The following is a 27724-nucleotide window of genomic DNA, read 5'->3' on the forward strand; positions in this document are numbered from 1 at the left end:
GGAGGGGAGACCCCTGGCGCATCTTCACTGAGCGCCTTTGTGTTGGCGGCTGTGGGCCTCGGGGCTGAGCAGGGAGGGCAGGCGGCCAACCCCCAGCCCCGGATGCCGTGGCCTCGGGAGGACGGGCTGGGCTGGCACGGCCGCATCCAGGGGGCAGCCTCCTGGGACCAGGGTCCCTGACATGGCGCTCTTGCTTCCGCAGGACGAACCCTCAGGGGATGGGGTCTTGCCCCTGGCGCTCAGCCCACAGCCTCCCGCCTTCCACCCCCTGCTTGCTGTCGACCTGCCCATCTACGTCCTCCAGGTTCGGCGCCCTGTTCTCTGGGCTGGTCGTGCCCCATGAAACTCGTCCCTGGGGTGGACTCGCCCTGGGCCTCTGGCCACGTGGCCAGTGTTTTCTGGACGGGCGGTGAGGGTGTGAGCAGTACAGGCTGAGCCTGCAGCTCGGGTTCACGCGTCTTGGTGGGCAAGGTGGGATTTCATGTATTCAAGTTCATGTGTTCAGGCCTGTGAGAGTTGGGCTGGCTGGGTTTCAGCCTTTGCGGATAGGCCCAAGGAGGTTAAATGGTTTGCTGGGGTCAGTGGTTAAGCTGCGTGTGGGCGGCAGTGGATAATTCAGATTTGGCTAGATAAGGGTGATCTCTGTGCTTTATCAGATTTGAAACATGTATGTAAAACTCAGATAGTAACAACTTTGGTTTTCTTATATTCGACTTGGGCTGTGGCATTAGAAGTGGACATTGGATGGAGCTTGGAGGCCCCTGGTCGCAGCGTCCAGAAGGCCTCACAGCAGCCCTCCGCCCACGGGGCGGCTCTCGTCCTGGGCTCCTTCCTGGGGCGGCAGGGGGTGGGTGCTGATCAGTGTCCCTGGAGGTCTGGAGCCCAGTGCTCGGGCGGCTCCCTAGAGGCGCCGGCTGGAGCCCATCCACACGGGGCTGGCTGGGGCGGGGGATCCCCCTCTGAGGAAACCAGGGCGGGGACGGAGCTCACCTCTCTGCAGTTTTGTCGGTGATTGGAGCCTTTCCCTTGACGTGACACACGCGTGAACTGGGGGAGGGCAGGTGGGCTCAGCCTGGGCGGCCGAGCTCACTGCTGTGCTTGCTTTGCAGGAGGTGCTGCCTGTGGGCGGAGGCGCCGCGGGGCCCAAGGAGGCGCCATGCTTGGGAGGTGCGGCTGGTCTGCAGGCCCGGCCATGACCCACCCGGCCGGGCCGGGGGTGCTGCTGGGCGGCCAGGCCCATTCTTCAGAGACTCCGGGGCACGGTGTTGAGGGTTTCTGTTCCGCTCCGTCAGGGACGGTTGGGGCTGGGCCTCCCGCCCTGGCTGCGAGAGCAGGTGCTGGTCTCCCTGCTCGGACACGGGGGGGCCCCTGAGGACGGCAGGGCCCCCAGCCGACAGGCCGAGGACGCAGGGGGCCCTGCAGGCTCTGCTGCAGCCCCCACGCCGGCAGAGTGTCGAGCTTCCTTAGTTTTTATTTGGGCGTCGGTGTCTCGTGGCAGCCGACAGCGGTTTGCAGAGCTGTCCTCCATGCACCGAGGCGCGTGCCGGACCCTGACCCTGGCCTGGGGCCGCTCAGGTGTGCGCCCGCCCTGCGGGAGGACGCGAGTTGTGACCGTGCACGGTTACTGCCCGCGGGGGGACTGGACCCAGGCCCCCGGAGCTGGTCCCTGTGCCTTTGCAGGTGTTGTCGTTCAGATGCTGGTGGTTCTCACTCTGCTTTCTGTCTGTCTCTTGAGGCGCGGGCCTGGGCCTGTGGGAATGACCCCACTTTCCATGGTGACCCCCGGTGTCCTGTGGGGGCAGGGGTGGGGGCTGCGTCCTCATCTGTAGATGGATCTCAGCTGCCTCACCAGCACCTCAGCTCCCGGCTTGTCCAGAGCGCCCTGGACACGCAGCCTCCGGGCCAGGGTTGGACCTTTGTCCCCTGAGGTGCTTGGGACCGGCTTCCGTTTCCCATGCACTGAGGTCCCTGCTGCTCTTGGGCCCAGCTCTTCGTGTGAGTGAATAAAAGTTTTTGTAGCCGAGCCGGAAGCTGGGCATTCTTTCCCTTGACCGCAGCGCTAGCGTCCTCTCCTCCCCGCTAGCGTCCTCTCCTCACTGTGGTTTGGGGCCAATTCCCTCCCCTCTGGGTGGGCCAGGCATCCGGTCTCACCTTTATCCTCCTCTGGGGGTTTAAATCTAAGCAGAGGTTTCTGCTGACGATCAGAGACACTGGGAGCAGAAAGGAGGAGCAGGCCTGTCCCCGGAAGAGGGGGGAGGACGGCCCTGTGGGCTGAGGGCCCCGCCCCCGCGCGCCCCACGTGTGCTGGGCAGAGGCTGGCCCGCCCTGGGGTCCGGCCAGAGGAGCTGCGTTGGGTCCCGTGGGTGCGAGGGAGGGGTCTCCCGGGCCCCTAGGAGGGTCCAGGCGCCGGGTCCGGGGGGCCGCCCAGCCGCGCCCCAGTCCCCAGCAGCTGGTGGACAAGGAAGCAGAGCGCCAGCAGGCCAGTGCCCAGCAGGTCGCCCAGCCCCGTGAGGTACGGGATGCAGTGGTCGTCCGGGTCCAGGGCCCGCCGCCACGCCAGCCGGACCGCCACGTCCGCCAGGTGCAGCAGGACCGTCACCTGTGGGGGGAGAGGCGGGGTGACGGCCGTGCAGGAGGGGCCGCGGGCCTCCGGCTGGAGGTGCCGATGGGCGTGCCGTCCCGGGCCCCATGCCGCCCCGGCTCCCCTCGGCCCGAGGCACGCCTCTGCCCAGAGCCTCGGGCCAGCTCTACTTCTCCGGCTCGCCGGAAGCCTGTGTGGAGGCGCCCTGTGCGTAGTCAGGCCTCAGGCCCCGAAGCCGCTTGTCCAGGCCATCCTGCCCAGCGCCGCTCTGGACAGCCTCCTGGGCTCCCTGCCTACCCTTTGGGGTCACAGCTGTGCCGACACGCCCTCACCGGGCCGCCCCCAGGGCCTGGGCAGGTGGGCTGCCAGCAGAAGCCCACACGCACCCTTTGGAACCCCTGGCTGGCCTTGCCCATCACGGGACCCAGCCTCCGCCGCTGCCCTGACTCTGCTGGGGAGGCGCCAGCGGTGCCTCTGGACATGGCCCTTGGGTCGGACCAGCCGACCGAACCTCCGGGAGGTGGGGACTACGTCCTGCTTGTCCAGGGACCCCTCCCAGGCCGGGGCGCGGTGGCCGTCCTTACCTGGACCAGACCCCTCCCAGGCCGGGGCGCGGTGGCCATCCTTACCTGGACCAGACCCGCCAGCAGGTACAGGAGCACGAAGGTCCTGTCGCTCGGGACCGACTGGCTTTCTAGCAGGGAGACGACGGAGAAGAAGGCCAAGTGGCCGGGCACCACGAGCAGCAGCAGGACGCGGGCCGACGTGGCGTTGATTTCTGTGGGAGGCGGGGCCGTGGCTGAGCGGCGGCCACAGTGCGGTGGCCACGTGCACTTTCTGCCGCATGCATCACAGAGCTGCTGCATGTCCTCCCCACGGGTGTGGCCAGCGCTCCTGGGAGCCGGCGTCGGAGCAACAACCAGGATGGAGCCACAGCAGCAAGCAGGGCGACTAGGAGGCGATGCGACTGGCTGTGACGGGGAGGTGGACGCAGACGCCCCGGCAGAGGGGCAGGACCCGCAGCAGCTTCCAGAGGCCGCCGTGTGGGCGCGCTGGGACCAAGGCCAGGGACCCCTTGGCACAGTCCTCAGCGGCTGTGCGCGCGGCTCCGAGGCTGTGAGAGACGCGCTTTCCTGCCGAGACCGCAGGCTTAGAGCCAGCCCGTGATGCGGGGGTCTCAGTGAGAGCCAGGCTCCATCTGCTCTGAGTTAACACAGCTTCTCATCAGCTAGGTGGGGAGGACAGCACAGTCATGCGGACGTAACGTAAAACACCCTGGAGAGGCTGCGCCAGACCTCTTCATGGTGATAAACTGCACAAGGCCTGATGGCTAAAAAGGATCTTTTTTTAAAAAAACTTAGGGAAAAGATAGTTACTCTCAGCAGGTGGCATGAAGACTCAGGAAAATCCACTGAAAACTAAGAACTATACTTGTCCCCCCAGAGCCATGTGCTGTGACCTGATCCCCAGGGATGGAGTTAGAGGTGACAGGGTCACAGGGTGACCCCCAGGGGCAACCCCCAGCCCGTGGAGTGCTGGTCCCTGCGAGGCGTGACCAGTAGCTGGGTGCTGTCCCCCCGCCCCGTGCGCGGCTCTGGGACGGCCCACAGGCTATAGCTGCGCACAGGTGGCAGGTCAGACGGGGTGCGGCAGATGGCCCAACCCGGGGCCTGGACAGCACGCCTGGGGCGCAGGGGCCTCCTCTGTGCTGGGGGTCGGGCCTGGTGACACAGACTCCAGTGATGCCATCCTTGAAAGAAACAACCACATGGTCCCTGGAAGGCCCCAGACCCACCTGAGCTGCAGAACGTGGAGCACGGGTTGGGCCAGCATTTTTTCATCCAGAGGGGCAGGACCCCAGGCGTGCTCCACAGGTGCAGGTACGTGGAGATCCGGCTGGTCTGAATGGCCACCAGGTTGCCACCAACGCCTGCAAGACAGCCCGGTTTCCCCTCCTTGACGTCTGTGTCGGAGCCTGTCCCTTATTTTAGGTTCAACAACTCCAGGAAGCCTCCCTTGGCCAATTCAGCACTTGATTTCCTCTTTTCCTCGCACTTGACCACACGCCTTGTCTGTCTCCAGACCAGGCAGCCGGGACCTCGCGAGGGAGGCGTCCAGGCAGCAGCAGGGTCCCCTCAACAGGGCACCTCTGAGTGGAGGAGGAGTGACCAGCAGCTTCGGGTCTCAGTGGCTGATGCCCGTGTGCAGGGTGCAGGGTGCAGGGGTAGGGAGGGAGGGAGGGCTGGTCTTGGGGAGCCGCTCAGGAATGGTCCAGACTGTGGGCACATCTGAGGGAACCTCATGGCCGGAAGGAGAGGAGACGGGGTGGGGTGCATGCAGCTGAGCTGGGCGTGAGGGGCTCCTGGCGTCACTTGGAGCTGAGCGTGCTGGAGCCACAGGCCTCCTGCGGGCACAGGTCAAGGGTTGGCCCCCGGCCACGGTCCCTCCCCTATTCTGTCACCGCAGCCCTGGAGGACCCCTCCCTGGGCCCCCCAGGGTGGAGGCCGACCGCCTGGGCTGCTCGGAGGACTCCCAGGACGGCCAGGGCCGAGGGGCCCACTGTCCGGATTCCTGGTGGCGCGCCCCACGCTGCTCACACGGGAGCCCGCCTGCGCCCCTCACCACTCCCCACCACCCAGCTCATCTCCTCGTGGGGCCCGGTGCTCGCCCCCACTGCAGACGCTGAGTGGGGACCCTGGGGGCCTCGAGGACGTGAGCCGGTACTTGCAGCCTTGCCGCTCAAGGAGAAGACAGGAACCCAGGCTTTTACTCGTAAATGTCTGTTGATCTAAGAGGGAAGCCGTGTGGGGCCCCGATGCCAGCAGGTGGGTCTGGGTGGCGGCCGGCAGGCGTGGGCTCAGTTCTGGTCCTGGTGCCCCGCGGGCAGCCGTGCCCCAGGGGAGCGACTGAGGACCGCAGCCTGGCCTCCCAGCTGCATTTGGGGCTGAACCTGAACCCGAAGCCCTGCGGTCACTGTTCTCCCAGCACCGCCGGCCCCAAAGCCCTCATGATGGCCACAGTACCTACCACACATGATGGGAGCAAAGACGGCCATGCCTCTGAACTGCGGCCGGGACAGGGTCTTGTTCAAGATAAGCCCCCCGAGGCTGCGGGCAGACGGCAGACCGTTAGCAGCACGGGTGCCCCGTCACCCCCCCATCCAACCTCTCCTGCACCCTCTGGGCCCCGTGTGCATTTACACCTGCGTCCCGAGTCCCGCCTCTCCGGGACGCCCACCGAAGATGTCAGCCGCTAAGAACACCCCAGACCCTCCCCAGGCCCCCGAGGGGGCGTGGATGTGCTGAATCCCTGGAGACGCTGCCAGGGCCTGGCCTGCGACCCCGCGGCTTCCGCTGCCCTCCCAGCAAATCAGCCAGGAACGCACGTCAGGGCGGGAGGGGGGCGGCGCTCGGGGAGCGGACCCCTCCGCCCTGAGGGGCCCACCAGCGGCCGAGCAAGGGGACGGCGCCCACAGAGCCGCGGACTTGGGGCCCGGCCCGGGGCTCCCCGGGAGACGGACAGAGAGGAAGGCGCACCTGCTGACGAGCATCGCCAGGACGATGGGGAACCAGCCGAACTTGAGGATCCTCACAACGGGGGGGTTCTGCTTGGCGATGAGGACGCAGGCGGGGGTGAGCACCGCGAATCCGACGCAGACCAGCGGCGTCAGGTACTGGCTGTCTGCGGGGGAGGGGGGCGGAGCTGGGGTGGGCCCCGCCCCGGCCCGCAGGCGGGCTCAGGGCTCTGCCCCACCTCCCGGGAGCCGGGCGGCGCCTGCCTGTACTCTGCCCCTAACTCACTCCAGACCGCGGCCGGCGCTGACCTCGGCACCCCGGGTGCCCGGGTACCTGCTCCCACCACCCACTCAGCCGGCAGAGACTTCAGCCGTCGGGCGCACCTCTGTGTCTGTAGAAGAAGCTGCTGACCACAGCCAGCAGGGAGAGCGTGATGAGGTCGCCCAGGCTTGCCGCGATGGGCGTGGCGATGTTGTCCGGGTTGACCCCCAGCTTCCGCGCGCCAACCACGATGCAGACCATCAGCGTCCCTGCGGGCGGGAGCCGGGTGGCGGGCGGGGGCGGTGAGAGGGCGGAGGCCGCCCGGGATCTCACTGCGCCCACCCAGCCGCTCCTCCGCAGGGTCAGGCCCTCGAGGCTGCGACTCTGCCTTGTAGCTCCTGCGCTTGACACCAGAGCGGCCCCAGCACTGACGACCCTGAAGCATCAGGCAGGTGGCTCCGGGGCTCCAAACCCCTGGGGACCCTGGGCCTCGGGGGAGACCTGAACGCAGGCCCTGGGAGGTGTGGCGGCTTCGAGGGAGGGGTCTTGAGCCTGCAGGCGCGGTCCGGGGGCTGCGCTGTGCCCCGTGCGCCCCCTCGCCCCTCCCTCCAGGGGCCACCTGCACTGCTGCTCCAGATGCCAGACCCCTCCCAGGCCCAAGATGGGCGGGTCCAGGTCACGGTGGGCATGAAGACCGAGGGGCACCCCAGCCCCTGCAGGACCCGGAGGGCCACTCACCCAGGGCGCAGGCCGCCAGGGAGGCGGTGAGGACGCTGCTGGCACACAGCACCTGGGCCTCCACCACGTCCAGCCCCTGGCCCGAGGCCAGGCCCAGCAGCAGGGCCGCCACAGCCGCCAGGAGCCCCACCACGGCAGCCTGCACCTGTGGGCGGGGACCAGGATAAGGCAGGCCCTTCCCTTGCCCCGGAGCGGCGACCAGCACCCACCTCAGCCCGATGCCCGGCCCACCGCCCTGGCCTTCCCCAGCGTCCCGTGTTTATCCTGGGTCAGCTGCCCTCTCACGGGTCTGAGCTCCAGCAGCACCCCCATCCCCTGGGGCCCCAGGACACTCGTACACAGAATTCCAGCCAGCGTCCCAGCATGGCACCCGACAGCTCATTTTACATTCGAGTGTCACAAAACGAGTACATATACAAGGACAGCCGTGACAGTTTTGAGAAAGAAGGTGGAAGTGGCATCTCTTTTGGGCATTTTCATCATAAGTATGTGTGTTAAAAAAGCTACAGGAATGAAAACTGGGTGGCTTGGCAGAAAACAGACCAACGGGTTGGCAGGGCAGAGTAGGGTCTGGGAAATGAATCGTGAGTATATGACTGTTCGTTATGATAAAGGAGCAGTCCCATCAGGATGGAGTAAACAGGGTAAGAGAAGCATGTTTGCTTGGGGAAAGGAAACGATTCTGACTTCTGTCATTCACACACATGTACCTGCACATGAAAACCTAAGCTGAGACATGAAAATATGGAATAGTACATGTTTCAGATTTTGGATTAGAGAAGGCCTCCTTCCTACAACATGCAAAATCTATAAAGAAAACTATAAATAAAATTTATATGAAGTGCCAAGTATGACTTGTATGACAAGAGATGGCACAGAACAAAGACTGGGACCGGCTGGGAGAAACCACGTCCCTCCTGTAACTGGTGAAAGGCCCCCACCAGGGGCCTCCCGGTGGTCCAGCGGTGTACTCTGCGCTCCTGAGGCAGGGGCCTGGGTTCCAACGATGGTCGGGGAGCTAGAGCCACGTCGTGCCACAACGAGCACCTTGTGCAGCCAAGTAATTTTTTAAAAAAAGATCCGTATCCAGAACAATGAGTCCATTTCACAAGTCTGAAACAACCATAATGATAAAAGGATAATCTGATAGGACTATGCACAAGCGATAGGACAGGTAACTCACAGAAAGGAAATATGTGTGGCTAAGAAACAATGATCAGATCCCCTCTGAGATCCTTCCAGGAAACATCTAGAGCTGTAGACGGTTCTAACCCTGTGAACGTGCCGGGAGTTCTTTTCAGAGCACCCCCAGTGCAGTGTAATTTGTGCAGCAGAAGCCTGTAACTGCAGGACACCCCCCTCCCCGTCCTTGCCCAGGGCGATGGGTGCGGGAGAGGCTCGCCACACTGGCCGGGTCTGCACGGGCCCCATAGGGCCCGCCCCCAGCGGTTGCACGTCTGTCCTACCAGTGACATTCCAGGCCATACCGTTGTCAAAATGCCAGTTGTCAAGAATTTTAAATGTGATTCTATATTTTTGTGGTAGGATATGCTGAAGTTACCCAAAAAGCTTAATTATTCAGTGTACAGCATCCTTTATGCTTTGATGTTAATTAAGCTTTTTAAAAAATCAGGAGGCAAGATTGCACCCACACTGCGCTGGGACCGAGTGCCCACCCAGGGCCTGCCTGGAGCAGGAGCGGATGGGATGCTGGTTAAGGAGGATTCGGGAGGAAACAGGAAAGGAGAACTAGCGAGCGTCACTGAGGCGACTGCGACCCAGACCCTAAGCCGGGGACCCAGGGTGAGTCCTGGCCATAGAGCTCACCTGCACAGAGCAGGCAGCCTGTCGGTAAGCGGCAGCCTTGCCAGCGGGCCCGTGGCCCTGGTCCAGGTTCTGCGTGTGGCCACAGGCTGCCCCGGCCAAAGGAACTGGACACAGACGCGTCCTGTCCAGAGCCACGCAGGCCCACCCCAGCTGTGAGACCGTGATCCCTCCATGAGGAGGATGCACGGGTTTGCAGTGATGAGTGTGGAGCGTTTGGGGGCCAAGGGGAGGCTCACCTGGACGAGGGCGAGGTTACTGCTGACCACCCTGTACTGCTCCCGGGGGTCATCGATCTGCCCGGTGTTAGCCTGGGCGGGGAGAGCAGCTGACGTGAGTCCCCTGGGCACGGCCAAAGGGGTGCCCCCTCCCTGGAGACCCCGGCAGGTCAGCGGGGGCCCCCTCACTGCTGCCAGAGCGGAGCATCCTGCTGGCTGTCAGAGGGCGACTCGGGCGGTGGGTTGGGGACATGGGCCCCTGGAGACCAGGAGCCTCTCGCCCCGACCTGGGCCAAGCATCCTGCTCAGGAGAGGTATTCCAGCCCCTCTTCTCTTGGGATAAAAGAATTCAGGCCAGAGACACGGCTTCCTCCTTGAGAAGCCGTCACCGCTCCCAACATCATGGCCTTTGCTGGCCAAATTCAAGACAAGTTAAGAAAAACTTCAGAGAAACTGCATCTCTTGGCTCCTCTGTACTGAGCTCACTAAGTTACTGAATGCTGACTCGTCACTCCTTGTCTGTTCTTTTCCCAGTAAACACTCCAGGTTAAGAAAGGATCGACCTTCACTGTCCTCCTTCCTCAGATTGGAACACAGGAAAGACCTTTCAAGCTTTTATTTTCAAATAAATTGAGGCTTTGCCAGAGTTCCAGAGTTTGCAAGAGCCCCAAACCCCCATCGCCTGGCCTACCCTGACTCGGCTCACGGGCTGCAGGTCAGCCCCCAGCTTCGTGACCGTGTGTCTGCACCGCCTGGCTTTCCAGCTCCGTCCAGACCCCAGACACAGGCGACCCAGTCACCCCACACGACCACCCCCGACCTCACTGGGTGTTCAGAGCCCAGCCCCGGGGGGCAGGGTCGCTCACCGCGGTGGACAGCCTCGAGGCCAGCGTCATCTCCAGGTTGCCCTTCAGGCCCACCAGGGGCGGCACCAGGGTGAGCAGATCCTTCATCTCCGTGAACACGGGCCAGTGCTGCAGGGCCGGGCAGGGGTCAGTCCAAGCTCTCGACCGCGTGTCCCTGCCCCGGGCGCCCCCCGGGGCCCACCCCTCGGGCACCCCCTCTCCCCACATGGCTGCCGGGCCTCAGACTGTGCCCCGCGGCCCCGCTGAGGGCTGCTGGTCTTCCTGCCGAACGCTTACTGAGTTTTTCTGGAAGGTACCCCATTTATTGAAGTGTGCTTATTTCACGTAGTCTGTAGCTTCAGCACTGTCTGTCTTTATGGGGGACACCGGGGATTCCCCTTTTTGCTCCAGACCTGAGCACCTGCCGTGATAGCCGCGCCCGTTTCCTTCTCAGCCCTCCCCTCGCTGCATCCATGTCCTGGGGACAGTTCACCCCTTCGTTCCTGCCCTGTAACCACAGTCTGACGGATGTCCGCTTTCAGCATAACTGGGCTCCGCCTGCGTGTCACCGCCCCTTCCCGACCTTCTACACGTTTGCAATCGAAGGGACTGGTTTCCTCCCCGAGGCAGGAAAGCTGGAGGTCTAACAACCACCCCTGTTCATTCCAACGGGCGCAGGCGGCTCAGCCCCCGTGAGAGTCCCCACTCCAGGAGGTTGGCCGCCACGTGCCCCTCCCGCCCCACCCGCTCTTCGCGGACTTGCCCTGCCCACTGGGGCTGCTCCCGCACAAGCGCCCCCAGGCCATGACCTTCCACCCCAACCCCCTCCTGCTGGGGGTCTCAGTCTCCCCAAGCCCGCCCCCCACCCCACAGGGGGAGCAGGAGCTGAGCTGTCAGCCACCACCTGTCCTCCCCCAGGCGTCACCCCGGCTGGGACATGGTCACGGCCAAAGAGGGGCAGGAAGTGGGGTGTAGACACGTCTGGGCAGGTGACCTCCAGGGGCTGTGCAGGGACGCCAGCAACGTGGGGTGCCGGCAGGATGGAAGGCCAGGGCCCTGGGCACCCAGGTCCAGGGGAGGGTCCGGCCTGGAGCTACCTGGCCTGCAGACCCCCAGGGGGACCCTGGAGGCTCGGGGTCTGTTGCCCAACCCCAGAGCACCCAGACTGGATGGGGCTCCACGGCCGGCTCAGGCCTGCCTTCTGGCCTGATGCCTGCCTCGGCCGTAGACGTCCCCTGGGCCCCCTGCTCCCCTGGGCCCCCTGCCCCCCTGGGCTCCATGCCTCCAGCCCCCAGGTCCCCTTCCAGCCTTGAGCCCCAAGTCCGGGTCACATAGGCCCACAACGGGCAGGACAAGTCACTCAGCCCTGACAACACCTCGCTGCAATTCTAGTCCCGCATACACGCTCACGTACCACAGACACACGCAGGAATGGGCGGGCGTGCAGGGAACCTGGGCTGTGAGCTCTCAACCCGGCCAGTCCACCAAACTGCATGCTCTGCAGTTTCATCCCTCCCGTGCTGGTCCCCAGGAAGCAACACGTGGTGTGTGTTTTAGAACAAAGAGCCAGGACAGAGTCAAGAAGCCTTCGCCCCCAGCGTCTGCCTCTCGCCCGCCCTGGCCCGCTCCCCACTATCCACACCCAGGGCCTCACCTGGAGTGTCCGCTGCTGCTCACGCCCCCTGGAAACAGCACCCAGAGGCCCAGCACAGCACCCGTCAAGTCTCCGACCCGACCGCCTCCCCGCTGCCCTGTGTGTGCAGGGGGGCCCAGTGGCCAGGACACAGATGCCAGGACAGTAGGGAGGCCTCCGTCTGCTCGGGGTTCAACCAGATGCCGACGACAAGTGGCCTTGTCCACCTGCCCGGCACGCGGCTCACCCCGATCCGAGAAGAGCAAACACGTGTCCACGGGGTTCCCGGTGCCCAGATGTGCAGTAAGCCCCAGAGAGGTCTGGGAGGAGCCACAGGGTCGGCAGCAAGGGGCCCACAGGGACCGAGGCCAGGGCTTAACCTTGTTTTGTGGGGAGAAACGCCGACTCCCCACTTGGGTGAAAACAGTCTTGGGACGATGCCAGCTGACACACCAGCCCTCATGGGCCTCAGTCCCCAGACCCCCAAACGGGCTCCTGGCCCCAGATGGCGTGGGTGACCCCGGCCCCGGCCCATCACACGGCCACCCAAGGGCCGTCCACGGGGCCGGCTGTCAGGCCTGAGGCCGGGTGTGTGTGGCTCCAGGCAGGACCAGCCTGCACACCCCAGGGCTGAGCCAGGCGCATCCCCCACCACGCGGGCTTCCCTCTGGGAGCCCCAAGGCTGTGGCTGGGGGCGGGGGTGAGCAAGGAGTGCGGAGCGAGGGAGCCTTCACACACTGCGTCTGCCAAGGGGCGGGTGGAGAGGCTGTGATCTCCAGGGCCACTGGTCCTCCCGAGGGCGTCTGCCCGGGGCCTCCTCCCGGACGGGATCCCTGAGAGTCGGGAGGGGCATCCTGCTGTCCAGCCGGGCTCTTCCAGCGTCCACAGGAAGGTGACCTGGGCGGGTGACCCGGGGGCAGCTCCAGGGAGAAGCAGGAGGCGGGGACCCGGCTCCAGCTGGCCGCAGTTGAGCAAGGGCGCCATCCAGTGTGCACCGTGCATTGAGCTGGGCGGTGGGGATGTCTGAGAGCCTCGCTCAGAGCCGGGGCCCCCGAGGGGGGATGTCGGATGCCCCTCCAGCCAGGGGAGATGAGATGCCACCCGACGTCCCCTTCGATGTCAACCTGAGTCGCGTCTGATGTCTCAGGTTAGGAAGGAGTGCTGTTCAGATGATCCCCCCAGATGAGGGGTGACCCCCCACCTTGCATCCTCACAGACATGCCCAATGTCTCCGCGACACACACTCCCTGCCTCTGTGACCCAAGGCGGGGCTCCTGGAGCTGATCCAGTGTGCACAGACCCCCTGGCCTCCCAGCAAACACTCCCGATGGAGACCCCCCAGCTCCACGTCCCCTGGCCCACCCAGACCCCTGCTGGGCTCGGCACCCTGCCCTCCCCCTGAGAAGCCCCCTGGCACCCTTGTGCCACCAGGCCAGCCCCACGACCCTGCCCAGCTCACAGGCTGAGAGGCTGAGGCAGGGATGCCTGACTCCCTTCGAGGGGAGACAAAGGCAGGACTCGAGCCCCCAGGCCCCGCATCCAAGCCCTTCCAGCTCCCAGGCTGCGAGTCCACGCAGGCTGACTGTGCAGGGGCGTCAGGAGCTCTGGAGCTCAGGTGCCCGCTTCCCTAGGAAGACACGCCTGCCCGCCCCCAAGTCCGGACCCAGCCTGGCCCTGGGGCCTGTCCTGCGTGGTCTGACTCCTGGCGCCCCCCCCGCCAGGCCCCGCCACCCCACACCCCCGTACGCACCTGCACGCGGTCCATCAGCAGGCCGGCCACCACCATGCCCAGGCCGGAGAGCAGCACGGGCACCAGGACCTGGCCCACGATGCTGGCGGCGGTCTCAGGGGGCGCCCCCCGGGGCCAGCGAGCGAGCTCACAGCGCACGCCTCGCAGCCTCCCGCCCTGGAAGCGGAGCTCCAGGGCCAGCCGGGTGACCACCATGGCCGGGCGGGGAGGCGCCCACACCAGGCCGTGTCTCCCAAGGGGTCCACGCGGGCGGAGCTGCCAGCCTTGGGGGTGGTCCTCACTGCCCCTCAGCCAAGCCCGGAGCGAACAAGCGGGGAACAAAGGCGGCGACTCAGCCCGGGGCCACTCCTGCCATCCCCACCGCGGGTCTGGCTCTCCCCCTACAGGGGCCGCCGTGTCCTCCCCCGGCTAGCCGCCCACGCAGGCACGCCCTGTCCCCCTGGAGCGACCTTGACGGCGGCCAGCTGCCCAGCCCACGCTGGCCGGGGCTGCACCAGGGAGCTGGGCTACGTGAGGCCAGTCCGGCTGAGAGCATGCAGGACCTGCCCCCCACTGGCAGCTCCGTGCCCCTGAGGCCTGTCACCCCTCAAGGTCCAGAGGCCGCACCCCACGGCCACTCAACCCCAGTGTCCGGGGCTCACGGCCACAGCGAAAGGCGGCATTCACAGAAGGAACGTGGCCCTGCTCTCCTGAGGAACGGAGACCCGGAGGGGGCTTCCTGGGCCCAGGCTCATCCTGACGTGGTCAGACAAGCCCCGACCCCGACCCCGACCCCGAGGAAAAGGGGGTCCTGACATGAGGAAAATAAGGGTCCGCTGTGCCTCCCAGAGGGGCTGGGGCAGCGTCCAGGCCTGGAGGCAGGCTCAGCAGGGTCAAGGCCACAGGCCGCAGAGCCTGGACCTGCCCACAGCAGGCCTGACATTGGCCAGAGGGGTGCCCGGGGCCAGTCTGGCCGACGCCATGGGAAGGGGGGGCGGAATCGTGACCGCGACAAGGACGGGACACCCCACACGGCGAGTGAACTCACAGGGTGAACTGTCCGCCGCAAACCCGGCGATGCCTCCCGCCCTTCACGTGCACACAGGTCACAGTCCATTACCGGCCCCTCAAGATGTGCCCAGGACGCCCTCTGAGAAAGCACGGCCTCTGAAGGCCCTGCGAGGGCTTGGCGCACAGCCACCCCCAGCGAGCGGCACAGGGGATCAACCCTGACCCAAGTCCGGCACCCCCCGACCCCCTGTGCCCGCCTCTGAGATGAGGGTCAGCCTGTCCACACACGAGTCCACACGGGCAGGGGGCTGAGTGCGAGGTCACCATGTTCAAGACAGACCCCTCTCGGTCTGTCCCAGTCCCCAGTCCCCAGGCCTGAAGCTGGACCGGGTCCCCTGCAGCCACTAGTGACCACTTTCTGGCTCTTTCTAGTTCTGACTGTGGTCCAGCATCGTAACCCACCTGTAGTCGTGCACTGTGGGCCTCTGAGCCACTCTCATCAGGGCGGAAGATGAGGAAACAAACAACCGTTTGGGTGTTACATCTAGAAGAGGCCCCCAAGGGAGCACGTTATAAATCGTTTCAACGAATGTTCCCCATTTTTGGTAAAAAAATAATGAGAAAAAAATACATACAAGCAGTGAACAGTTCAGAAGGCTATACCCCAAATGCTAAAAGTGGGTGTGCCTTTGGGGGTGTGGGACCCTAAGTGACCTTTATTTCACAACTTTCTGCACATCTACTGTGACTGTTGGCTTCTGTGAACCATCAAAAACACACTGCACTGAAGACAAATGAAAGAAGCCATTGTGTGAGGGAAGTTATTCCTTTCCCGGGAGGCTTGGGAACAAGATGTGTCTTAACCCAGGAAACCAGGGATGTGATTCCAGCAGGAGCTCAGCCGGACTCTGGGCAGCGCTGGGTGGCAGGAGGAATCTGGGTGACCTTGAAGGGTCCCGCCCTCCTCGGGCCTCTGCCCACCCCCCCAGCTCCCCAGGAGGGTCTCAGCCCCCTCTGTTCAGAACCTCCCCAGAATGGGAGCCCAGCCCCCAGAGCCGTCGTGTCAGAACCACCCCGCCCCCAACTCACCAGCGAGGGTGATCATCTCGGGGTCCTCGGTGGGGACCGCCTTTTCCTGGGAGCACAGCCTCCCCACGGCCTCCCGTTCTCAAGGTCACCTTGAGCCCGGGCTGGTTCTAAGCAAACCGGTCACTCTTAAAGGCCTGAATGCCTCCAGCCTGTGTGGGCCCAGCGGTCAAGGTGGTTACATTTTCAGTAACAAACAGGAAGGTGGTCTTCCTTTCTGCTTCCGCCATGGCTGGCTGGGCCCACCTACCTGTGAACTCACAGGACTGAAGCCCCCAGCCTGTGGGCGGCCTGCCCCCTTGTCTGAGGCCTCCCCCCAGGATCCCCGCCCAGGGCTGCCTGGCCGCCCCCACAAGACCGTTCCTGCTGCCACCCAGCTCCGCTCCCTGGTCCCCCCGGGGCCCCAGAGGCCCCGCCCAGACCCCAAGCAGCCCGTGGCATCAGACAGGCCAGTCACCCCCCGGGGGAGCCAGGCACATGCTCCTGCAAGGCTGCTGCCTGCCCCGGGCAGCTCACGCTCCTGAGCGCAGCCCTCACAGGCAGGACCTCCCCAGGCCCGGGGCGCGTGGCTGAGAAACAAAGACCTCCTCCGCCCAGGGTGGGGGGCCCCCCTGGGACTCCCCGACCCTGACCCAGCTACTCTCTGCTGACCAACCAGCTCCCGACAAGGTGAAGGACCCGGGACGGAGCCCCGGGATGGAGGCTGGCTGAGTGACCACCCTCCATCTGACAGCCCAGTGTGGACTGTTCTTAGTCCCGAACAAAAACAGACGGCCTCAGCATGGACGATGACAGCCCTGGAGCTGGCGTCCCATCCGAGGGCCCACACCCAGCACCCGGGATGGGGCAGACGCTGACCCCCGAGTCGGCAACCCCCAAGTGTGCCTGCTGCCACAGGTGCAGCGTCCACGTTCTGCCCAGTGCTCAGCTCAACAGCCTCTCGGGGTCTTGCCCTTCACCTCTGAAGGTCAGCCCGCGTCTCCCGGGGGGCGTGCCACCGTTGCTGGCGTCACCACCAGCCAGCGATGGGAAGATGCCGGTCCTCGGCTGCGTCGTCAGCTGGTGGTGACACCACTGTCCGCCTGTGCAGTCGCCTTGCCCTGGAAACCACGTTTTGGAAGATGCCAAGTTTCCTTCTGACCCTGGCCACACGAGCTCGGGTTTCCTGGGACCTGCCACGGCTGAGACCGCCCTGACACAGCGGCAGGAGCCGGGTGCTTGTGGGCGATCCAGGGCCTGGATTCTACCCACGAGGTGGCAGAGAAGTGCACAGAGACAGGAAGCCTGGGAAGACCTGTAGCCGCCCGGCCGGGCCAGAGACAGGTCAGAGAAACACAACAGGGGTCTCGAAGTCTCTCCCTGTGGAGCTGTGATTCTGAGGCAAGTTCTTACACATGAGCACGGTACTACAGCCTGGGTGGTCTGAGACCTGCAGCTCCAAGTACAACTTATAAACTGGTGTGTGTGCAGGGGATACATCTCTGTGTATGAATACACAGATATGCATCCATGCATGTACAAATACACACACGTACACGATCTGCACACCCGTGCGTGTACCTGCTCAGTGATATTGTATTGGTATGAACACACAATGAAATAGGCTTTCTGAAAATCTCTGGGATAGAGAAGAGGCTGCAGGGCGACAGACCAGGTGAGGAGGCTGGCAGCAGGGTGTAGGGAGGAGGGATTTCGGAGGGGAAGCCTGGGGAGGGGGCGCTTCTGGGGCATGGACGCGCCCTGGTGCTGACTCACCACCGGTTACAGAAGTGTGTGGGGCTGGAGGGCGCCAGGTCACAGGAGGAAGCAAAGGGCAGAGGGTCTGGGGCTGAGTCAGCCCAGGGTAGGGACTCCAGCATCACAGCAGCCCTGCTGGGGCCTGACGAGGTCCACGAGGAGCCTGGGGGGCAGCCGGCCGCCATGAGGACCTGGACAGGGCCCAGAAGGGCCACTGAGACCCCCGTGGTGGGGGAAGGCAGGTAGTGGAGGGAAGTGGGGGGCACGCAGGATGGACAGTGGGGACTGTGGCCATGGAGAGGGCAGTGACCACTCACTGTGGCCACGAGGGGACATGGGTCCAACGTCAGAAGGGTTGCCAAGGTTTCAAGAGCAAACAGGAATTTGAATTTTTATGCAGCATCTCCTGATTTTTAAGTGTTGGTTTAAAAAATGTATGGATATGAAAGCTGGACTATAAAGAAAGCTGAGCATCAAAGAATTGATGCTTTTGAACTGTGGTGTTGGAGAAGACTCTTGAAAGTCTCTTGGACTACAAGGAGATCCAACCAGTCCATCCTAAAGGACATCAGTCCTGAATATTCATTGTAAGGACTGATGCTGAAGCTGAAATACTTTGGCCACCTGATGTGAAGAGCTGACTCATTTGAAAAGACCCTGATGCTGGGAAAGATTGAAGGCAGGAGAAGGGGACAACAGAGGATGAGATGGTTGGATGGCATCACCAACTCGGACATGGGTTTGAGTAAACTCTGGGAGTTGGTCATGGACAGGGATGCCTGGCGTGCTGCGGTTCATGGGGTCGCAAAGAGTCGGACATGACTGAGTGACTGAACTGAACTGAACTAAAAAAGTTTAAAGCACCAGCCTTACCAGCTAAGTGGCAGACTGGGCCTCAAACCCCGACTGGATCCAAATCAGTGAGGGGCAGGCCCAGGTTCCCTGGGCATGGGGCGCTGCAGCAAGCAGGAGGCAGGGGCCAGCCTGCTCTGTCTGGCCGGCCATCCCAGATGTTCTCTGTTCTCAGCTCCTTCCAACCAGCAGGAATGACCTGGCTGCTAACGGCTTCAGGGATCCTTAGGAACCACGCCCTCCCAGGGAGAGATTGCACTGATACAGGCATGGGGCTCTGACAGTCAGAAAACAAGAGAGGGATGGCGTATTGGCTGCTTTGTCCTCTGGTTCCTCACTCTACAGTGGTCTGTTAGGGTATAAACGGAGGGCCCCGCCTCCCCTCAAAGACTGACGACAAGAGACATCAGCCCTCAGGGAGTGATAATCGGAACAGGAGTGGACACTTGACGGCAGGGTCAACTTAGGGAGACTCCAGCGGGAAAAGGAGAGGGTGGGATGATTTGAGAGAAGAGCATTGAAACATACACAGTACTGTACGTAAAACAAAACCTGTAAGAGTCGATGTACGAAGCAGGGCACCCAAAGCCAGCGCCTGGGGACAACCTCGAGGGACGGGGTGGGGGGTTCAGGATGGAGGGGCGCGTGTGTGTGACACGTGGGGACAACCTCGAGGGACGGGGTGGGAGGGGGTGGGGGTTCAGGATGGAGGGGGCGCGTGTGTGTGACACGTGGGGACAACCTCGAGGGACGGGGTGGGAGGGGGGTGGGGGGTTCAGGATGGAGGGGGCGCGTGTGTGTGACACGTGGGGACAACCTCGAGGGACGGGGTGGGAGGGGGTGGGGGGTTCAGGATGGAGGGGCGCGTGTGTGTGACACGTGGGGACAACCTCGAGGGACGGGGTGGGAGGGGGTGGGGGGTTCAGGATGGAGGGGGCGCGTGTGTGTGACACGTGGGGACAACCTCGAGGGACGGGGTGGGAGGGGGGTGGGGGTTCAGGATGGAGGGGGCGCGTGTGTGTGACACGTGGGGACAACCTCGAGGGACGGGGTGGGAGGGGGGTGGGGGGTTCAGGATGGAGGGGCGCGTGTGTGTGACACGTGGGGACAACCTCGAGGGACGGGGTGGGAGGGGGTGGGGGGTTCAGGATGGAGGGGCGCGTGTGTGACACGTGGGGACAACCTCGAGGGACGGGGTGGGAGGGGGTGGGGGGTTCAGGATGGAGGGGCGCGTGTGTGTGACACGTGGGGACAACCTCGAGGGACGGGGTGGGAGGGGGTGGGGGGTTCAGGATGGAGGGGGTGTGTGTGACACGTGGGGACAACCTCGAGGGACGGGGTGGGAGGGGGGTGGGGGGTTCAGGATGGAGGGGCGCGTGTGTGTGACACGTGGGGACAACCTCGAGGGACGGGGTGAGAGGGGGTGGGGGGTTCAGGATGGAGGGGGCGCGTGTGTGTGACACGTGGGGACAACCTCGAGGGACGGGGTGGGAGGGGGTGGGGGGTTCAGGATGGAGGGGCGCGTGTGTGTGACACGTGGGTACAACCTCGAGGGACGGGGTGAGAGGGGGTGGGGGGTTCAGGATGGAGGGGGCGCGTGTGTGTGACACGTGGGGACAACCTCGAGGGACGGGGTGGGAGGGGGGTGGGGGGTTCAGGATGGAGGGGCGCGTGTGTGTGACACGTGGGGACAACCTCGAGGGACGGGGTGGGAGGGGGTGGGGGGTTCAGGATGGAGGGGCGCGTGTGTGACACGTGGGGACAACCTCGAGGGACGGGGTGGGAGGGGGTGGGGGGTTCAGGATGGAGGGGCGCGTGTGTGTGACACGTGGGGACAACCTCGAGGGACGGGGTGGGAGGGGGGTGGCGGGTTCAGGATGGAGGGGGCGCGTGTGTGTGACGCGTGGGGAAAACCTCGAGGGACGGGGTGGGAGGGGGGTGGCGGGTTCAGGATGGAGGGGGTGTGTGTGACACGTGGGGACAACCTCGAGGGACGGGGTGGGAGGGGGTGGGGGGTTCAGGATGGAGGGGCGCGTGTGTGTGACACGTGGGGACAACCTCGAGGGACGGGGTGGGAGGGGGTGGGGGGTTCAGGATGGAGGGGGTGTGTGTGACACGTGGGGACAACCTCGAGGGACGGGGTGGGAGGGGGTGGGGGGTTCAGGATGGAGGGGGTGTGTGTGTGTGTGTGACACGTGGGGACAACCTCGAGGGACGGGGTGGGAGGGGGTGGGGGGTTCAGGATGGAGGGGGCGCGTGTGTGTGACACGTGGGGACAACCTCGAGGGACGGGGTGGGAGGGGGGTGGGGGTTCAGGATGGAGGGGGCGCGTGTGTGTGACACGTGGGGACAACCTCGAGGGACGGGGTGGGAGGGGGGTGGGGGGTTCAGGATGGAGGGGCGCGTGTGTGTGACACGTGGGGACAACCTCGAGGGACGGGGTGGGAGGGGGTGGGGGGTTCAGGATGGAGGGGGCGCGTGTGTGTGACACGTGGGTACAACCTCGAGGGACGGGGTGAGAGGGGGTGGGGGGTTCAGGATGGAGGGGGCGCGTGTGTGTGACACGTGGGGACAACCTCGAGGGACGGGGTGGGAGGGGGGTGGGGGGTTCAGGATGGAGGGGCGCGTGTGTGTGACACGTGGGGACAACCTCGAGGGACGGGGTGGGAGGGGGTGGGGGGTTCAGGATGGAGGGGGTGTGTGTGACACGTGGGGACAACCTCGAGGGACGGGGTGGGAGGGGGTGGGGGGTTCAGGATGGAGGGGCGCGTGTGTGTGACACGTGGGGACAACCTCGAGGGACGGGGTGGGAGGGGGGTGGGGGGTTCAGGATGGAGGGGCGCGTGTGTGTGACACGTGGGGACAACCTCGAGGGACGGGGTGGGAGGGGGTGGGGGGTTCAGGATGGAGGGGCGCGTGTGTGTGACACGTGGGGACAACCTCGAGGGACGGGGTGGGAGGGGGTGGGGGGTTCAGGATGGAGGGGCGCGTGTGTGTGACACGTGGGGACAACCTCGAGGGACGGGGTGGGAGGGGGTGGGGGGTTCAGGATGGAGGGGGTGTGTGTGTGACACGTGGGGACAACCTCGAGGGACGGGGTGGGAGGGGGTGGGGGGTTCAGGATGGAGGGGGCGCGTGTGTGTGACGCGTGGGGACAACCTCGAGGGACGGGGTGGGAGGGGGGTGGCGGGTTCAGGATGGAGGGGGTGTGTGTGTGACACGTGGGGACAACCTCGAGGGACGGGGTGGGAGGGGGTGGGGGGTTCAGGATGGAGGGGGCGCGTGTGTGTGACACGTGGGGACAACCTCGAGGGACGGGGTGGGAGGGGGGTGGCGGGTTCAGGATGGAGGGGGTGTGTGTGACACGTGGGGACAACCTCGAGGGACGGGGTGGGAGGGGGGTGGGGGGTTCAGGATGGAGGGGCGCGTGTGTGTGACACGTGGGGACAACCTCGAGGGACGGGGTGGGAGGGGGTGGGGGGTTCAGGATGGAGGGGGCGCGTGTGTGTGACACGTGGGGACAACCTCGAGGGACGGGGTGGGAGGGGGTGGGGGGTTCAGGATGGAGGGGCGCGTGTGTGTGACACGTGGGGACAACCTCGAGGGACGGGGTGGGAGGGGGGTGGGGGGTTCAGGATGGAGGGGGTGTGTGTGTGACACGTGGGGACAACCTCGAGGGACGGGGTGGGAGGGGGTGGGGGGTTCAGGATGGAGGGGGCGCGTGTGTGTGACACGTGGGGACAACCTCGAGGGACGGGGTGGGAGGGGGGTGGCGGGTTCAGGATGGAGGGGGTGTGTGTGACACGTGGGGACAACCTCGAGGGACGGGGTGGGAGGGGGTGGGGGGTTCAGGATGGAGGGGCGCGTGTGTGTGACACGTGGGGACAACCTCGAGGGACGGGGTGGGAGGGGGGTGGCGGGTTCAGGATGGAGGGGGTGTGTGTGACACGTGGGGACAACCTCGAGGGACGGGGTGGGAGGGGGGTGGGGGGTTCAGGATGGAGGGGCGCGTGTGTGTGACACGTGGGGACAACCTCGAGGGACGGGGTGGGAGGGGGTGGGGGGTTCAGGATGGAGGGGCGCGTGTGTGTGACACGTGGGGACAACCTCGAGGGACGGGGTGGGAGGGGGTGGGGGGTTCAGGATGGAGGGGCGCGTGTGTGTGACACGTGGGGACAACCTCGAGGGACGGGGTGGGAGGGGGGTGGGGGGTTCAGGATGGAGGGGCGCGTGTGTGTGACACGTGGGGACAACCTCGAGGGACGGGGTGGGAGGGGGGTGGGGGGTTCAGGATGGAGGGGCGCGTGTGTGTGACACGTGGGGACAACCTCGAGGGACGGGGTGGGAGGGGGGTGGGGGTTCAGGATGGAGGGGCGCGTGTGTGTGACACGTGGGGACAACCTCGAGGGACGGGGTGGGAGGGGGTGGGGGGTTCAGGATGGAGGGGCGCGTGTGTGTGACACGTGGGGACAACCTCGAGGGACGGGGTGGGAGGGGGGTGGGGGGTTCAGGATGGAGGGGCGCGTGTGTGTGACACGTGGGGACAACCTCGAGGGACGGGGTGGGAGGGGGGTGGGGGGTTCAGGATGGAGGGGCGCGTGTGTGTGACACGTGGGGACAACCTCGAGGGACGGGGTGGGAGGGGGGTGGGGGGTTCAGGATGGAGGGGCGCGTGTGTGTGACACGTGGGGACAACCTCGAGGGACGGGGTGGGAGGGGGTGGGGGGTTCAGGATGGAGGGGCGCGTGTGTGTGACACGTGGGGACAACCTCGAGGGACGGGGTGGGAGGGGGTGGGGGGTTCAGGATGGAGGGGGTGTGTGTGTGTGTGTGACACGTGGGGACAACCTCGAGGGACGGGGTGGGAGGGGGTGGGGGGTTCAGGATGGAGGGGGTGTGTGTGTGACACGTGGGGACAACCTCGAGGGACGGGGTGGGAGGGGGTGGGGGGTTCAGGATGGAGGGGCGCGTGTGTGTGCTGTGTGTGCTTAGTTGCTCAGTCATGTCCAAGTCTTTGCGACCCCGTGGACTCTGGCCCGCCCGGCTCCTCTGTCCATGGGATTCTCCAGGCAAGAATACTGGAGTGGGTTGCCATGCCCTCCTCCAGGGGATCTTCCCAACCCAGGGATCAAACCCAGGTCTCCCTCATTGCAGGCAGATTCTTTACCATCTGAGCCACCAGGGAAACCCAAGAATACTGGAGTGGGTAGTCTATCCCTTCTCCAGGGCATCTTCCCAACTCAGGAATTGAACTGGGGTCTCCTGAATTGCAGGTGGATTCTTTACCAGCTAAGCAACCAGGGAAGCCTGGACACATGTATACCTATGGTTGATTCATACTGATACACGGCAAAAACCATCACAACACTGTAAAGTGATTATCTTCTAGTTAAATGCATTAATAAAAAAAAAACTGGGGAGACTGATAATGGAGTGACAAACAAGTCTCTTGTTTCTCAAGAGCACATGCACAAAGCATCGACTGCCAAAGGCCACCCTCCCCTCTAAGCATAGAATCTTGTCTGAAAATGAAACAGCTGAGAGATAAAGAGCCGGCACCCTGATACCATTTAACACCTGGATCGTGCCATGCCTGAAATCCAACCCCTCAGCTATTCCGATTATATGAGCTAATGATTGTCTTTTAAAGCGTAGCCTGGGTCAAAATTAGTCTCTGTCATCAGTAACTGAAAGACTCCTGCCCAAATTATAGAGAAGTGGTGTGCAAGAGCAGAAGGCCCCGCCCCCTGGCCGCAAGCTGGACCGTGTGCAGCGCCTCCTCTCCAGGTGGACACTGGACAGCACCCCACCCCCAACATCCCCATTTGTCCCCTCCTACCTGGAAATAGTGCAGAAGGATGCCTGCTCCAGACAGCCCCAGGCCTGCAAACAGGAAGGGCAGGGTCACCTGGATGCCAATGGACCAGGCAGTCTCCCTGCTGAGCTCGGGCCCCGGGGGTGTGGGGGCCGCCCTCGGGCTCTCGAGGCCGCTCCCTGCGCCGAGGGCCTGCAGCAGCCCCAGCTCCTCCGGCCTCCGCTGTCGGGTCTCCATTGTGGCCACAGGAGCTCAGCCAGGCCCTGACAGCCTCAACCTGGGAACACAAGCGACAAATGCAAAGGTTGGGTCTTCAGAGAGAATGAGTAAATCGACAAGCCTGCAGCTGACCAAGAAAAAAAGAAGACTCGGGTATTTAGGAGGTAACATTACTTCCAAACTTAAAATTTTTAAATAATTATGAGGAAATTGTAGGTATGCTGACAGATTAGAAAACCTAGATGAAATGCACAAATTCCTAGAAACATACAGACTAACTCAAAAAAAATTTTTAATGTAGAAGACCTATAACAGAAGACTGAATTAGTCATGAAAATACTCTCATAAAGAAAATTCCAAGATCAGACAACTTCAGTAGTGAATATCAAGCATGCAGGTTGAAAAGGAAGTAGTATAACTACCTGCTTGTAGAAATGGCATGTGCTGTACATAGAAAATCCTGAGGAATATATATACACATGCACACATACATGAACACATATGTACACACACATACACACACAACTATTACAACTAAAAAACAAGTACATTATGGTCGTAGGATACAAAATTGATACAAAAAAGTTGTTTTATTTCTATACAAATCCAAAAATTAAAACAGTTGCCCCTGAAATAGCATCAAAAAGCATAAACTACTTAAGAATACATTTCACAAAAGATGTGTAAAACTCTGACCCTGGAAACTGAAAAACACTGTTGAAGGAAAATGTTACAAATCCAGCAAATGGAAAGATATTCCATGTTCACAGGTTGGAAGACTTAATATTGCTAAGAGGGCAATATTTTTCAACTGATCTACAGATTTAGGAGAATCCCTGTTAAAATTTGGCCTATTTTGGTGAAAATGACATGACGATCCCAGACTTCATGTGGAAAGGCAATGGACCCAGAACCCTAAACAGCCTTGGAGGAAAATGTTCAAAGTTAGAGAACACACTTGAGGAGTTCAAGACTGAACTATGAGCTAGAGTGAACAAGGCCACATAACAGTGGGGTAAGACTAGAAATACAGGTCAATGAAACACAATTGAGAATCGTGGATAAAGCCACACACCTACGGTCAGCTGATTTTCAACAAGGAGGCTGCGCTATTCAATGTGCAAACAAAGGTCTCGTCAACAGCCCCACGGTGCTGAGACACCACATGCATAGGAATGAACCTGGATCCTTACCTCAGCTCATACACAAAAACTAACTCAGAATGGGTCAGAGACCTAACCTAAGAGCTAAAACCATGAAACAGAAGAAAACACAGGGACCTTGGATTAGGTTCTGGTTTCTTAGATGTGACATTTAAAGTACAAGAAACCAAATAATAATTAAGTAGAATGGGGCTTCATCAAAATGTCAAAGTTTGATATTTCAGAGAACTCTATCAAGAAAGCGAAAAGACCACTCGCAAAATGAGAGAGGATATTTGCCAATCATATATCTGATTAGGGTCTGATTTCCAGAATATAAAAAGAGCACAACTCAACAATAAACCCAACTTAACTCTGGCACAGGAGTTGAATTCCCCAAAGAAGATTATACAACAGCCATAAGCAAGCACAGTAAAAGATGCTCAGCACAAGCTGTTTGGAAAATGCAGAACAAAACTACAGGAAGATGCCACCTAGGGTAGCATTTTCAAGGGTGTTCCATGTTGATATACGAGTCAGCACGCCATCCCTTTTTTATACACCATTCTTTTTAAGGCTAAGTAACATCCCGATCGTGTGGCTGGATCACAAATTGCTTAGCCCCTCGTTCCGGCTGTTAGGGCTAATGCGGCCCTGAACATTCTGGGGCAAGTCTGTGTATGGACAGGAGCTTTCTGTCCTCCTGAACTGGACATTTCAAAGGGCGGATTTTTGGTGATTTTACATCTCAGCAGAAAGTATGTATAAATCACTTATGAATTAAGGTCAAGACGCAGAACGCCCCCAGCCTCCCCAAACCCGGAGCCCCTCTCTGAAACACCTGCTCCCCACCAGCGCCCACACCTCCATGCCCTGCCCTTAGCTCCCCCAGCACTAACATCGGATCTGGGACCGGGTCACTCACTGGTGCTCGTCCACAGCTGGGGGGGCAGGGCCACTCCTGACCACTCACTGGGAGCGAGATACTGGACCCAGTGACTGCCTTCCACCCTGCAGGCCTCTGCTTCAGGGAGCCCTGGAACCCGGGCCCGGAATCCCAGCTCCTCCTCCCCACACAAGCGTGTCCTCGGAAGAGTCACATTTCTGTGCCTCCGCAGGGTGGCGAAGAGGTAAGGGAATAAGATGACCTGCATCGCAGGACACGTGGCCCGCCCGCACTCGGCACAAGCCCTCGGAGACTCTGCGGTTTCAGGTCAGCGCTGTTTAGCCTCAGCGAAGCGCCTGGGGGCCCTTAAAGGCCGGCGGCGCCGGACCCACCCGGGCGCTTTCGGATCCGCGGCGGGGGAGGGGCGCGGGTCTCAAAGCGGCCAGAGCGACAGCGCCCCTCCCCCGCGCCGAGCCGTGGGGTGCTCCCCTCTCCCGGCCGGGCCCCGCGGACCGAACCTGCAGCCCCCAGCCCTGCCTCTTCCGCGCGCGCGCTGCTCCATCCTCCCCGGGCCTGGACCCGCGTGCTGCCCGTTGCCCTCCCCGGACTCAGCGGGCGGAGCACCGCACTCACCGGACGCCCTCGGCGGCGGCGGGAAGCGGCTCGGCGGGAGGAGCGGCGCGGCCGTGGGGCCACCAAGAAGGCGGGACGGCGACAGTCCACCCCAGCCCGCCCAGGACCCAAAGCCCCGCCCCCGGACCAGAGTCCCGCCCCGGACCGGAGTCCCGCCCCCGCCACGCCACGCCCAGGACCCAGAGTCCCCGCCCCCGACCCGGAGTCCCGCCCCGGACCTGAGTCCCCGCCCCCGCCACGCCACGCCCAGGACCCAGAGTCCCCGCCCCCGACCCGGAGTCCCGCCCCGGACCTGAGTCCCCGCCCCCGCCACGCCACGCCCAGGACCCAAAGCCCCGCCCCCGGACCGGAGTCCCGCCCCGGACCTGAGTCCCCGCCCCCGCCACGCCACGCCCAGGACCCAGAGTCCCCGCCCCCGACCCGGAGTCCCCGCCCCTGAGCCCGAGTCCCCGCCCCCGGACCCGGAGCCTCGCCCCCAGCTCCCGTCCATGGTCCCTCTGGTCTGGTGCCGCCCTCGCCCCGCAGGCCGCGTGGACCTGGACTCGGGCGGGGGCTGGGGGAGGATCGGGCCCCGGGGCGGGGGCTGGGGGAGGGTCGGGCCTCAGAGCGGCTGCCCCCTCCTTGGGCGGTGACGCCGGGTCCTCGGACTCTGGCGCCGAGACCCGCTCAGCGCGGGGGTGGGGAGGGGCTCTCTGCCGGGGTGGACGCGGGGAGCCGGTCGGCCCGGGGGAAGGGCATAAGGGCCCGCATGCCCCCGCCGGCTCGTCCCGGAAGCGCTTGGGCGGCCTGGGCATGCGCTGCACTGCGCCTTTTTTCCCCCTCTGAATCCCGCCCCCGCACACATTTTTGTTTTCCCTCCTGCAGTCATTTTAAAGCATCCAGCAGACATGTTACACCTGTACATCAATTCAGTCCAGTCGCTCAGTCGTGTCCGACTCTTTGACCCCATGGACCGCAGCACGACAGGCCTCCCTGTCCATCACCAACTCCTGGAGTTTAC

At 63.2% G+C, this 27724-nt stretch overlaps 2 protein-coding genes across 9 annotated transcripts in view; one reads left to right on the forward strand and one right to left on the reverse strand.

Moving 5' to 3' along the window:
* Positions 1 to 9783, forward strand: part of ZXDC (ZXD family zinc finger C) — a 31471-nt gene extending 21688 nt beyond the window's left edge. Inside the window, exons 8-9 of one of the 3 annotated variants that reach the window (XM_061129058.1) lie at positions 8729 to 8898; positions 9672 to 9783. In XM_061129058.1, coding sequence (XP_060985041.1) covers positions 8729 to 8898; positions 9672 to 9674 — 173 coding nt within the window. In that variant the 3' untranslated portion in view covers positions 9675 to 9783. Of the gene's footprint in view, positions 1 to 202; positions 305 to 1109; positions 2024 to 8728; positions 8899 to 9671 lie in introns of those variants that run through there. The other 2 variants (XM_061129056.1, XM_061129057.1) reach the window with 2 other exon arrangements.
* SLC41A3 (solute carrier family 41 member 3) lies at positions 2255 to 26825 on the reverse strand. Of its 6 annotated transcripts, none has more exons than XM_061129059.1 (11): positions 26725 to 26825; positions 23869 to 24121; positions 10004 to 10111; positions 9159 to 9230; positions 7096 to 7240; positions 6480 to 6626; positions 6118 to 6262; positions 5609 to 5688; positions 4377 to 4511; positions 3211 to 3359; positions 2255 to 2599 (listed from the first exon to the last, which is right to left on the reverse strand). In XM_061129059.1, exons 2-11 carry the CDS (start codon positions 24079 to 24081, stop codon positions 2390 to 2392), a joined length of 1404 nt encoding a protein of 467 aa, XP_060985042.1. In that variant the 5' UTR covers positions 24082 to 24121; positions 26725 to 26825; the 3' UTR covers positions 2255 to 2389. The 6 variants fall into 6 exon arrangements, with proteins under 6 accessions (XP_060985042.1, XP_060985043.1, XP_060985045.1 ...); XM_061129060.1 differs by lacking the exon at positions 26725 to 26825 and adding an exon at positions 26610 to 26694; XM_061129062.1 differs by lacking the exons at positions 23869 to 24121; positions 26725 to 26825 and adding an exon at positions 15445 to 15580.
* Between the last annotated feature and the right edge of the window lie 899 nt (positions 26826 to 27724).

The sequence above is a fragment of the Dama dama genome, chromosome 24 (assembly GCF_033118175.1).
Source record: "Dama dama isolate Ldn47 chromosome 24, ASM3311817v1, whole genome shotgun sequence".
NCBI classification, from domain to species: domain Eukaryota; kingdom Metazoa; phylum Chordata; class Mammalia; order Artiodactyla; family Cervidae; genus Dama; species Dama dama.

Coding starts and splice junctions, on each gene's coding strand:
- SLC41A3 (XM_061129059.1), bottom strand. CDS start 24,081: ATGGAGACCCGACAGCGGAGGCCGGAGGAGCTGGGGCTGCTGCAGGCC. Junction 10,112..23,868: donor TCCTTCTGCACTATTTCCAG/GTAGGAGGGGAC, acceptor CCGGCCCTGCAG/CACTGGCCCGTGTTCACGGA. Junction 5,689..6,117: donor CTGGCGATGCTCGTCAGCAG/GTGCGCCTTCCT, acceptor GTCTGCCCGCAG/CCTCGGGGGGCTTATCTTGA.